General features: G+C 35.5%; 1 protein-coding gene across 8 annotated transcripts in view; it reads right to left on the reverse strand.

The window, feature by feature from the left end:
* Positions 1–2053: 2053 nt before the first annotated feature.
* Positions 2054–13671, reverse strand: part of PUS7L (pseudouridine synthase 7 like) — a 33153-nt gene continuing 21535 nt past the window's right edge. For all 8 annotated transcript variants that reach the window (XM_047867856.1, XM_047867848.1, XM_047867852.1 and 5 more), the window contains 5 exons: positions 12680–12778; positions 10253–10334; positions 8832–9112; positions 5116–5169; positions 2054–4076 (listed from right to left, as the gene is read on the reverse strand). In XM_047867856.1, coding sequence (XP_047723812.1) covers positions 3750–4076; positions 5116–5169; positions 8832–9112; positions 10253–10334; positions 12680–12778 — 843 coding nt within the window. In that variant the 3' untranslated portion in view covers positions 2054–3749. The remainder of the gene's footprint in view (positions 4077–5115; positions 5170–8831; positions 9113–10252; positions 10335–12679; positions 12779–13671) is intronic.

Here is a 13671-nt window from a genome sequence, read left to right on the forward strand (position 1 = left end):
AGTAAATCTAAAAGTGTGCTGAATTATACTTATTTTATGCAAAGACAGAGTCAGATCAGATCTCAAGGGGGAAGTCATTAACCAATCTACCATAAAACTTTCATCAGCACGGTAATGTAACATTAACTATCATAACACTAGCTGGCACTGAGAATTTACTAGATGCTAGACACTGTCGTTAGTGTTTCAGAAGATTTTCTAAAAAAAAGCAGCAACTCTCTCACCATGCTTTTTCAACAATACTACTATTGTGCCAGGTACCATCTAAAATAACCTCCTATATGACCTATGATAATTTTGTCTATCATTGTGATACGAGTCCCAAAGTATTCTGGAAAATAACCCAAAATGATTTGGGAATTTCCTGAAGGATCTGCTTTACTTTTATTTTAGTCTCAGAATCTCAAAAGAAATCTTGTTTCTCTCAAGACATGTTCTAGTACGTCTATTAATCAGGAGCAAGTAATACTGAATCGGTGGAAATGAAAGTCATTAACAAAAAAACATGTTTTCAGAAGGCAAATATTAGGTAGATAAAAACAGTACTGATCCATGAAGCTTAATCAAGTTTAACCACACACTATCTTGTTTGACCTTAACTAGGTCAGTAAACCACTCAGATATATTCCCATCTTCTTTTTTTAATTGTTTGTTTTAGTTTATTCTATTTTTTGAGACAGAGAGCAGGGGAGGGGCAGAGAGAGAAGGAGAGTGAGAATCCCAAGCAGGCTCGACACTGTCAGTGCAGAGCCTGATGTGGGGCTCGAACTCATGAACCATGAGATCATGACCTGAGCCAAAGTTGGATGCTTAACCGACTGAACCACCCAGGCGCCCCTATTCCCATCTTTAAAATCAGGGAAAATACCACCTACCTGTAGGCTGGGTCTATGGATTAAAATGAGAAAAGCGAATGTCCTGGCACAACAAACCCTCAATAAATGTTACTTGAATCAAAAGCTGCATATGACTTGCAGTTCAGGGTAAGCCACAAAAACCTCAATTTGTTTCACCTCAGTAATCCTGATGCACTATTGCTCAGTTTCAAGAGCAACCTAGAAAATTAAAACTAATTCAAAGATTATTCTTCTGAAGGCCTGAAATGCTCAGGAGAACTGCAAAAACCTAGGTGACTGGTCAGCATATGGTCCAAAGTACATTCAAGGCCTTAAACGGAAAAAAAAATTCACACGTCAAATATTACAGGCATATAAAATAATTTTCTACATGAACAGTATCTGAATACATTTTATCGTGACTTGAAATAAGTTCAGTGATTCTTTCTTTACATATGGCCAAAGTATTAAATAAATAAATAAAATAAATAAGGAAGATATCTAAAATTATAGTGCCATCTACAGGCAAAGAAAATAATATCAATGATGGCACATCTTAATGCTTTCATATTTTCTAATTGCAATTCAACATATAAGACACCTAGAGTGTCACAATTTGCATAATTCATTTTCTGATTAAATTTGTGGGATATAATTTATCATGAGATGAAACATTTTTTCTAAATTTTTTACTACTTAATATAGCATTTTATTTTCAATAAATATTAAAATGATAAAGGTAATTTTTAAAAAACCAATGACAGGAGCGCCTGGGTGGCTCAGTCGGTTGAGCACCTGGCTCTTGATTTCAGCTCAGGTCATGATCCCAACGTCGTGGGATCAAGCTCTGTTTGTGTGGAGCCCGCTTAGAATTCTCTCTCTCTCTCCCTCTGCCCCTCTCCCTTGTTCCCACTCTTTCTAAAATAAAATTTTTAAAAATTAATTATTTAAAAAAACAATGGCACTACAACCTCCAATTTTTGTGTTCTGAGATCTGTTTCTTATTAAAATATATAATGACAACAGCACCTGGGTGGCTCTGTCCGTTAGGCATCCAACTTCAGCTCAGGTTGTGACCTCATGGTTCATGAGTTCAAACCCCACATCCGGCTTTGCACTGACAGCACGGAGTCTGCTTGGGATTCTCTCTCTCTGCCCCTCACCCACTCTCTCAAAATAAATAAACTTAAAAAAAAAATACTGAAAACACACCCTGTTTAAAAAGATAATATATGTAATGACAAAAAAGACACTTATTTTCATGTTTTTCTCTTCCTTTCCAAACTTGAATCTGTGGATACTTATTTAACAATAACTAAGTACCAGGTATTTTTCCAAGATGCTTTACATATATGAACTTGGTATGGACTCACTTTACATATATGAACATATATGGACTCACAATAATCCTATGAGGGACTTATACTACCATTCTCGTTTTATAGATGTTGAAACCAAAGCACACAAAGCTTAAACAACTTGTCCAAGGCCACATGCTACCTGGCAGAGCCAAGGTTCAAACTGGGGGAGTTTGTCCCCAGTAACTGTGCTTTTAGTCGCTATGCTAAAGTGCCTCTCTTTGAAAGAGCTGCATTCAGTGTTTATACTGCATTTGTAATGTCTATCTTCTGGTTTTGAGGGGCAACATTTTTTTCACATACCTAAAACCTTTATCATCATTTAAAATAATTTTTAATAACTACATGTTTTGCCATCAAGTTGATACATGTCATTTTATTTCGTTATCTAATGCTGGACTTTCAAACTATAATTTCTTTCACTCTGTATAAAAATGTTATAATGAGCAAGTTTTGTGTTGCATGTAACTTTTTTCCTTCTTTTGAATTTTATTTCCTTATGCTACTATACCCAAAATAGTTTCACTGACTTAAGTATATAAAAGTGCCAAATACTGACATACAATGCTCTATACTGCTTTTTAAATGTCACCATATTATACTACCAGCAATGAAAGGATGCTAGACCTTCGAAATCAATATATACCACCACCACCCCAAATTTAACTGATATATATAAGTGGTTAAGGATGGTTTACGATGTGGGATAGTTAAATATTTCAATTTTCAAATAGGCAAAATGTTTCCTTCCTCTAGCAACATAAAAGGTGGAGACAATTCTATTACTTGTTGCTTATGAGGTTGTGCTGTCCTGATTCTTTAGTAAGTGTCAAAAAGAGTCAACAACATACCCAAAGTGACTTGTAAGTGTCAGAGCTGGAGTCTGAGCCCAGATCTGTCTGACTCTAAAATTTGTTTTTGATGACAGAGAAAAGAATCACAGAAAATCAAGAGGGTCAATGTATATCGAGATAAGGAAATCGTATGAAAAATTTTATTTCAATCTTCACCGAAGATTATTTATCTCATAAAGAGGTAAATTACCCCGGGTAGCTACCATAATAGAAATTATATTTCCCTAATGTATTATTCTGATAAATGATTTCAAAAATGGAGAATGACAATAAAAATTAACAAAATGCTTCATTTATCTTTCTCTCTAACCATACGCTTTCATTAAAATCTAGTTTCATCTACATTCTAAGCAAGTAGAGGATATCAACATTACTCCAAACATGTTTTTTACATGTTACCTTGCAGTATTATATGCTCTGAATAGTCCAGAAAGATTGTAAACTTTATAGCACAGAATAAAGGTCACTGAAACATTAGATCATAGAAAGAACATAAGCTTTGCAGTCTTAAATTCAAACGCTGCCACTTACTAGCTCTATGTCCTCTAGAACATCAGCATCAAATTCCTAGTTCCTCAGGATGTTTTGTAATTACAGGAGATAACAATTATAAAGCTCCTGGTAAATGGTAGATGCTCCAGAAATTTTAGCTCCCTCTCTTCTAAAGAATGACAGATATGATTAGATCAAGGCTAATGGTTCTAAAAGTCATGCTTCATTATCTCCCTCAGACAGACCGTAGCATAACACGAAGCATCAAGATCAAAAGAGATCAAAAGAGATAAAGTTGCTTCACCAATGTGGGAACCTTCCATTTTGACATCAGTATCATGTTCTTCCTTTAGTTGGTATGAGACATTGTGGGGACATTTCAATATCTGTCTATAGCATCCTGGAACATTCAGTTTCAGAGTAGGTACTTTAAACCTACATGTCTGTAGTCCATCTCTGCTAAGTATTTCCTGGTACCACTGCCCTACTTTGTTCTTCGGGTACTGAATATTGTATCCAAGCACTGGAAGAACCACCTGTGTAGAAGGGAAAAAATACAGATGAAACAGCCTTCAGAAAAATACATGATCATTGTAACACTGAGATTTGGTATATGAAATAATCCTTGAGATATGATCATTATGTCTCAGGATATAAACATCACAATCAGCCTAAAACATGCTACTGACCACCACAATACTTTGATTATTTTAAATGCTGCCAGGCAGAGAGCTAACTAAAATCAAGAAGGGTTCACAATAACCAAGGTAACCAACTCAAGTCAGGTACTACTAGACAAACTATTGTTAATGCAGAAGAGAGGAAACAAGAAGTTCTGGTACATTTAATTAGCCGACAAAGACTTAACCTCAAAGTGGTCATTCAATCCTAAAAGCGTATTGTTTCTATAACACAAAGATGAATCCCTACTGTTCAATAATATAACTGGTATTTTGGCTGATGATGTTATATTCTTCTTACTTATTTAAAAACATGAAAGCGAACCACTAGCAGCATATACAGCTGCTTATGCCTTTTGTAAGGCTCTCCTCCTTTGCAGGTGATTTCTAGACATTTTTCTTGAACTACTGGTACCAAACGGTTAGTCAGAAAGAGGAACAAGGTAAAAAATTCAAATGCACACAACATGAATGGATTTCAAATTAATTATGCTAATTGAAAGAAGCTAGACACAAAAGGCCATATACTATAAGATTCCATTTGACATTCTTTCAAAGGCAAAACTATAGGGACAGAAAATGGACAAGCTCCCGCCAGGGACTAGGGGTACGGGTTGACTAAAAAGGGGCACAGGGAAATTTTAGGGAGAGATGAAAATGTTACTTTATCTTGATTTCTGTGGTGGTCATTAAGCCTGTATGTGTTTATCGAAACTCTTAGAATTGGAAACTGAGAAGAGTGAATTTTATTGTATATAATTGCACCTGAATTAAAAAGTGGTTAAAAAAAAAAAGGAAGGTAGAGAAGAAAACTAATCAACATTTTGTCTTTTGGACACAATATCTCAATATCTACATTTAGACCAAAGTGATGCCAATTCTTAAGCAAATTTACCTGATGTATTGCATATGTGTTAGCTGATTCCTCTTCTTCAGTTACTAGATGAACCTATTTTTTAAAAACATAACAAAAATATGGATGATTCATTCCCTCAATTTTCCCTGTTATGTATAATTCGACTCCCATGCTGAATATACATGTACTCAAACAAGAGTATGTTCACAATTTGTTTCTAGACTGCATAAAAATTAGAACGCTTCCTGCTTTAACCAAGTCAAATTGGAACACGTAGAGAATGGAGGTAGCTTAACACTCTGAGGTGATAATTTCACCTTATCACCAACTTTTCCTGACTTACAAAGTTGTTACGCTGAATCAAAACTCTACTCTCTGAAACCACCACACCCCCCGCCACCTCTGTCCCCAACAAATATCATAATACTCTCCAAGAAGTGGTGTTTCTCAAAACGTGTTTCACAGAACAGTAATAGGAGGCAGGGGAAAAAAAAAGAGGTATGTGGTAAGTCTGAGAAATGCTGCTATAGGATACTACAGAATAGGTCATTCTGATTTCTCTAACATATGAAACTCAGGTATAAAGGCAGCTGTCATCACTAAACAAGGATGAACAGGACCCCCACCTTCCAAAGCATTCATCACATAATGTAGTGTCCAGATCCCCTCTAACTCTGCTGGCTTTCCCTTCAAGTCTGCCTACTCTAATCAATAGATTAGATGCTTCCCTTTTCTGTTTTTCATTTTGGGTTTGTATGTTTGCTTATTGGTAAGTTTTTTAATTGCTGCACTCAAAAATGGATGTAAAACTCTAGATGTGATCTGACCAAATCCATGGGATGAGGGTCTCTCCTGCATCATCATTTCCAGCTTTTTGTCTTTCACAAACTCATAAGCCTATGAAAATACCAGAAAATGTGGTCAAGTACAGAAGACCATGTTTTGTGTTTGGAGAACTCCCTCCAGATTGATATCAATCAATTTTTTGATTAACAAACATACTTTTGGTGTATGGTTACTCCCCAACTATGAATTCACCTAATTTTTTAATTAATTCACCTAACACATTTCTCTATCTTGTTCACAAAAAATTATAAGAAAATCTACCTTGTGACTTGAAATAAAGGTATATCTGTACCTGTCTAGTAATCCTATCAAGAAGGGAATCACAATAGTGTCCTATAGTTTCCTACAATTTTTAACTGTAGATGCACAACATGATATGCCCCATATACCATTTATTAGAAACTTGATTGTCTTTTTCTTTTCATATGTTACCATTTTGGATCTGTAAGTCTTGCTTTTTCTTTTCTTAGTACGTACTAATAGAGTATAAATGATTGGTCTTACAATATATAAAGACTTTTAGTTTTTTGCTAATAGAAGGAAACTTAGCAAGACACGAGGAAGAAAATGTTCTCCTTTCTCTTACAGCTCCAAAAGAAAAGCAGATACACTTCTGATCCTGCAACTCTCCTTGCAAAATGTTACGCTGAACAAAGTCTTATAAGACATGTATTTCAGAGATTATTACTATATCTTGTCAAAGTAACCTTTAATATCTGAAAATCTGAATTAGTAATGGCTAACTTACTAAATAATGCGTGGCACAGGTAATATTTAAAAGAACATGTTTCCTGGAATATGTGAAAAAAAAACATGATTTTTCAGTATTTATAAAAAGGAGATCACTGATAGCTCTTCTTCCACTCACATGAGGTAAAGTAAAGCCTATAATGCTGTATTTCTTTTTACACAGTTTCAGATGTTGTCTCAGTTAAATGACCATTCTTAGTGATTTATGCTCCCAGTAATCCCTTTCTTGACTAAATATTTATAAGCCACCCACCCATTCAATGAAACAGTGAAGCAGACATCTGTTGCTCTGGCTTATTCAGCCTTTACTCTCTCTTTTCCAGTAGTAGCACCCTCATTACCAGGTCGCAAATGTGATTTTTATGGAGTGGTTCCAGGAAGGATCCTTTGGAACATAGGCTTAGCCAGTGACATACTCCAGGCCACAATAATTGGTTTGGGCCTGGATATGGGACCCAAGCCTGGTCACTCCTAGCCAGAGAGACCTAATCCCATGGCTTTTATTCCATGGGGGAAAAAAGTCCTCTTCTCTACAAGGTGGTTTTTTGTTTGTTTGTTTTTGCAATCACATTAATCTGGGTTTTTGTTTGTTTTTTTAATATAATTTATTGTCAAGTTGGCTAACATACAGAGTATACAGTGTACTCTTGGCTTTGGGAGTAGATTCCCATGATTCATCACTTACACACAAGAGATAAGCTTAGAGATGCTCATGACCATCTTGCCACTAAAAGAATGAGCCAGACTCAGAATGGCTCTAACATAGGAAAGCAGAGCTGAAAGATGAAGAAAAGAAGATAGAGATTATTTAAGAGACTGCTTAACCTCTGGATAGAGCTGCGCCTGAATCAGCGCCTTGGTTATGAGGGCCAATGAATTCCTGTCTGCTTTGCCTTAAGTTAGTTTGAGGTGGATCTCCATTACTTAAAACAAAAACAAAAACAAAACAAACAAAAACCTTAATTCATACATCCAGACTGTGCCATTAATTTGGATAAAGTTTCCTTTACATAGAGTTCAGAGTCTATCTTTCTATTTTTCTTCCTTTTTGAAAAACTGGCCCATGTTCTCTCTAGATGCAGACACCTTTTCTATATTCCATGATTTCTCTGCTAGGGACCAATTCAGGCTAGGGTCTTTTTAATTCTGCTACCTATGCTACTTAATCTGTCTCCTCTCCAATCTGGGTCTCAATTTTCATTTCTACAAAATGGGAGTTAGGAAAGAGAGTCTCTAAAACCCTTTTCTCATCTAGAACTCAATGATTTTATGATGTTATATATGAAATTACTACTCAAAATACCTTCACTAACTTTTATAACGTATTTCTGAGACTAACTTAAGATAACGTTATTTTTGCATTTTAATTTATTCTTTGCATTTTTTATAAAATAAATTTCTTTACTTGATTTATATAATTCAGTTTCATTATTTTAACTGTTCAAGCCCAAGATAAAAATACTAGTTGAACAGAGAAGAAATGGAAAGAGAAACTTTCCATTATAAAAATTTTATAAAATTTATATTATAATTTTTATAATTTATAAAAAAAGCAAGTTGTAAATGGCAATTATATAAAATCACATTCATATAAAATACATCCAAACATTACACACCCTATATATCATCATTATAAAAACTGTATTTTTTCCTTTTCATATTTTAAGTTCCAAGCTCCTAAGCCCTGCCTTTGCTTTTATTCATGTTCGCTAATAGAATAAAAATACACTTTTCTATAGATATTTATGTGAAAGCATAGAAAAAGGTCTAGAAGAACATATATGAAAAAAACAGAGGTTGATTTCCTGGACACACAATAAGAGTGGTGGCAAGATGACAGCTTTGTATGTAAAGTTTCAATTTTTCACTTTTAATGGCACTATTTTGTGCATTACTTCCGTAATTTTTTTAACATGTTCTTTAAAGGAAGGTTTACTACGTTTGTACCTTTTACTTAATACCAGTGACTATTTTTATCTTTCTGTTTACAGATAGGTGTTAAGCCTCAGTTAACAGCATAGAAGCAGAAGATAAGCAAATAAATACAAGCGAAAAAAATAAAATGTGTGTTTAGTGCTAAATGATTTCCAAAAACGAGCTTCTCTAATATTCCAAGTGTAGTAACAACTCTTTGAAAACTTTGATGAAAGGATACTTACTTTATTATTTGGGAAATGTTCATCGTCAACATCTTCACCCAAACAGACCAAATCACCCTCTACTACTCTTGACCCATAGGTTCCAAGTCTGTAGGATACTGCCTCATTCCAAATTTTACTGCTATATGCATGAACGTAGAATATGCGCATAGAATGGGGAAAAGAGAACCACGCCTGGATACAACCCTCCTCCGTCATGCCAAAGCGATGCAGTGACTCCAACAATGCTCTCTCTCGAACTTTGAATTCAGGCATCAATGAAAGTGTGCCTTTAGCATCCTCTGAAATAAAGAGAAAATCAGTGAGTCAACCACTTTCCTTTAAAGGCCAGTTATAAGTACCTTTATTATGCCCTCTAAATGAGAGGCAATGAACTGTGTCATCTTATAAACTTGAATATGAAGATGATGCTTATTACCAACTATAAACCTAGCTATACCTGAAGAGTTTGTTTGTTTAATAAAGATCATTAGTCATATAGTCCATTCTCCATTCATTTTCCCTGCTTTAAAAAAAATAGCAAAAAGCACATTAGTAATACCTACTTCAGAATGGAGATAAACTAACTGGAAATTATTCAGAGGACCTCTTTTAAAAAAGGCATGAAATAAACCTGTGAGCCTATAGATTTTTAAAGAGCTATTATGAACACTTATATAGAATATTTGGAATAAGAAAGGTTGGATCCTTCATGTATGCTAACAGGCCTTGCTAATGGGGTGCTTTTTAAAATTAAATTGATGGACTCTACTGCAAAGAGGCTTATTCAGGTAGGAATCCTCATTTTAGTAAATGTGCCACATGTTGCTCATGCACACTGAACTGTATGAATCATTGCCGTACGGACATTATGTTCTCTGGACTCTAAATAATACAAACACATACATCATTTCGAGAGTGAAACTCCATGTAGATTGACTCGAGAACCCATACTCATAACCACTTTTCCTCAGTGCTTCTCATTAAACATTCTGCATTATAAACCATCACATTGGGCTAAAGTGTCAAAATTGACAGGGCTGAATGGCGACTAAGCCCAAATCAATGCACAAAGTTTTGGATACAACAAATAATACTTTTATGTAGTTGGTTTTTCAGTCTCCCCGAGTTGTAGCATATACTTCCATCAGTACCAGTTTAGAATTTGGAATTCTCATCTCCTCTGAGGGTACAGACCAAGAAAAACTAAGAAGCTATTTCTCCCCTTACTCCTACCCCCAGGCAAGAGTTAAAACAGACAAGAGTTCTGGATATTTGGCCCAAACTAAAGTGTCTTGGGCATGTAATAAAATTATTAAATATATAACATACTATAATCTATTTCCTATCACATTTATGTTGCAATGAATGCCCACTTAATGACATACATTTATATTATAGATTTGCATGACTATGTATGGGGTAAAGAAACTTTTAAATACCAGTTTGAAGAAAATATTTCTTTGCTCTGTTTACAGGATCATCCAAATCTTCTGGTGTAAGAAATAATTTTACAGCCTCCACCTTTAAAAATCAAGCAAGCAGACATAGTAAATGAAAATGACAAACTACTTTTTTAAAAAATGTTTGTTTATTTTTGAGAGAGAAAGCATGAGCAGGGAGGGGCAGAGAGAGGGAGAGAGAGAATCACAAACAGGCTCCATGCTGTCAGCACAGAACCGGATGCTGGGCTCAAACTCACAAATTGCGAGATCATGACCTGAGCCAAAATCAAGAGTCAGATGCTTAATTGACTGAGCCACCCAGGTGGTCACAAATCACTTTTTTAAAAAAGATACAAATTCTCTAGCATCATAAAAAAAAAAAAATAGGCACTTAACCAATGATATTTGGTGCTGCAATTTTATCTTCAAGCTTTCAAAAATTAAACAGTGTTAAATTGGTAAATAAATCTGTACCAAGCAACTTTACACACAGGTTTAAAATATTCTGAACTGGGGCACCTGGGTGGCTCAGTTGGTTCAACATCTGACCTCGGCTCAGGTCATGATCACGCAGTTCATGGGTTTGAGCCCCATGTCAGGCTCTATGCTGACATCTCAGAGCCTGGAGCCTGCTTTGGATTCTGTGTCTCCCTCTCTCTCTACTCCTCTCCCATTCATGCTCTGTCTCTCAAAAATAAATAAAAGTTAAAAAAAATTAAAACAAAATATTCTCAACTGGAAAAAGTGCCTCCCATCACTTCCATATTCTACTTCTGTCATTCCTTATCTCTATCATTGAGTTATGACTGCATGTATGAACTAATGACATAAAACATAGACAACAAAAACAGGGGAGGTAATAAGCATAGGAAAATGGTGAACCACTAATTTCATTCCTGTTCTCAAGTTTTGGAATGCTTTGGTCTTTCAAATAATTGCTAAAATCTTTTTTTTATTGCCAATATTAATATTTTCTTTTGAAAACTAAATAGATTAAAAGATGTTCCTTTTTTTTAATGCTATCTGTGAGGTCCTGTATGTTATTATTATTATTATTATACTGTCTCCAGCATGGTGATTCATAAGTATATGTTTTAGAGTAGGAAAGGATCTTAAAATACATCAATCAACTTAAAATTCCAATCTTATTTTACAGTATTCATTCATCCATTCAAACAAACATATGTTAAGAAGCTAATTCATTCAAATAAATATTACTAAGCATCTGTGATGTGCTAGGCACTATGCAGAGTACCAGGGATGGAATGTTGAGCAAGAGAGACATAGTGTTTGTTTACTGGAAAAGATTAAATAAACATTAACAGTAAAATATAATAAAACCTAAGATGGGAAATCCAAGAGGCTTTGAAGTCACAAGATAAGAATAATTCAATTTTTCTTGGGAATGGGATGAGAATTTAAATTGAGATGCGAAGAATATAAAGGTTGGGGAGAAAATGTTTCCAAGGAAAGAAAATATGGCTTTCTAGCATGGGGCCAGCCTCGAAGCTGGCCCCCGCTGATCTCCATTCCCTGGTACTCATGCCTCGTGCAGTCCTCTTCCGTACTTACTAGGGTGGATCTGAGTGCCCGGTGAGTAAAACAGAGCAAAAGTGACGATGTCACTTCTAAGATTACATTATAAAAGACACTTCGATTTATGTTGTGGTCTCTCTCTCTCATTCATTTGTGCTCCTGAACTCCTCTCTCATAGGGAAGTCATGCCATGAGTAGTCCCATGATGGGAAACTAATGCTTCCTGCCAAAAGCAGAGTGTGCTTGGAAGGAGATCCTCTGTGCCTCGTCAAGTCATCAAAGACTATAACCCTGGCTGACAGTTTGACTGCACACCATGAGACACCCTCATGCTGCAACACCCAGCTCGGCTGCTCCCAGATGCCTGACCCTCAGAGACAGTGAGATAATAAATGCTCGTCATTATAGACGATGCAGTTTGCGAGTAGTTTGTTTGTTACACAGCAACAATTGACAGCTAAAGCTCTAGCAAAGTTAAAAAAAAAAATGAGAAGCACAGAATATGAAGTTTAAAAGAGGGGACAGCTTTTGTTTAAATGCTATAAGAAATGTGAATTTTGCATCATCGGATGCCATATTTCTGGAATTATAGGGTGTTACGTTTCCTCCAAATCCTCCATTCACTTCGTTAAGAATTTGGTGAGTGCTCATCAATTCTCTGTTAAGTCTCAAGTATTAAACACAGGGACATCACATACAATTCACTTTATTACAGTGTGATACTCAGACTACAATAGCTGCTCATAAATGTTCAATAATGTAGCATATGGTGTATGTATGTGTGTACATATGCATTCACATGCTGGGTTAACAAAGCAAAGGGCTGGGTTACGTAGTAAGTATAACTGACAAAACAAATCAGAGCAGAGTGTTTTTTTTAATCCATACCATTTCACTCTTCAGCAAAGCCAATCCAATCTGGTCAGTGTGAACTTTCCTTCCCATCCCAAATCTCTGCGGTCCATAGTAATTTACAAACCCTTTATTCTACGAATACAAGAAAATCAATCATTAAAAGCATATTATTATGTGAGCACTGGGTGTTGTATGTAAGCGATAAACCACGGGAATCTACCCCCAAAACCAAGAGCACACTGTATACAATGTTAGTCAATTTGACAATAAATTATATTAAAAAAATTAAAAACTAAAATTAAAAAAAAAAAGCATATTGTTATGGATTGCATGCCTGTATATCCCCCAAAATTCATACGTTGAAATCCTAACCTCCAATGTGATGGTATTTGGAGGTGGGGACTCTGGGAGGTAATCAGAGCTCTCATGAATGGGATCAGTGCCCTTCTAAGAAAAGACCTTGGAGCTAGCTCACTCTATTTCCACCATGTGAGAATACAACACAAAGACAAGGCTGGCACCCTGATCTCAGGCTTCCAGCCTCCAGCATGATACAAAATATATTTCTGTTTTTTAAAAGTCACCCAGTCTATGGGTCTTTGTCATAGGCCCAAAGTGACTACAACAAATTAATAGAATTATTGTGTCAGATATCTAATCAAGTTTCCTCCTCATATTTATTTTAATAAAAGAATACTGTAATCAGCAATATACACATGGGAACCAAATGGTCTGAGATATGCTATACAATTAAAGAAAAGAAAGAAGAAAAACAAACAATTAAAAGTTAGAAAATAAGGCCAGCAAAAAAAGCCTTAAAAAATAGGTCAGGTTTCCATTCATATTACTGAAGGGTGTTCTAGGATGCAGGACTTTCAATGCTAAAATTGGGGAAGTTCTGGGAAAACTGGGATGAACTGGTTACTGAGTGTGATCTTTGCTCTAAAGCTCTTTCTGATTCTGAGATGCTCCTGTTGTCTGGAGATGCTGGGAATAAGCAATACATTTACTTCAAACCCAGCAAG

This window comes from Prionailurus viverrinus, chromosome B4 (genome assembly GCF_022837055.1).
Source record: "Prionailurus viverrinus isolate Anna chromosome B4, UM_Priviv_1.0, whole genome shotgun sequence".
Lineage (NCBI taxonomy): Eukaryota > Metazoa > Chordata > Mammalia > Carnivora > Felidae > Prionailurus > Prionailurus viverrinus.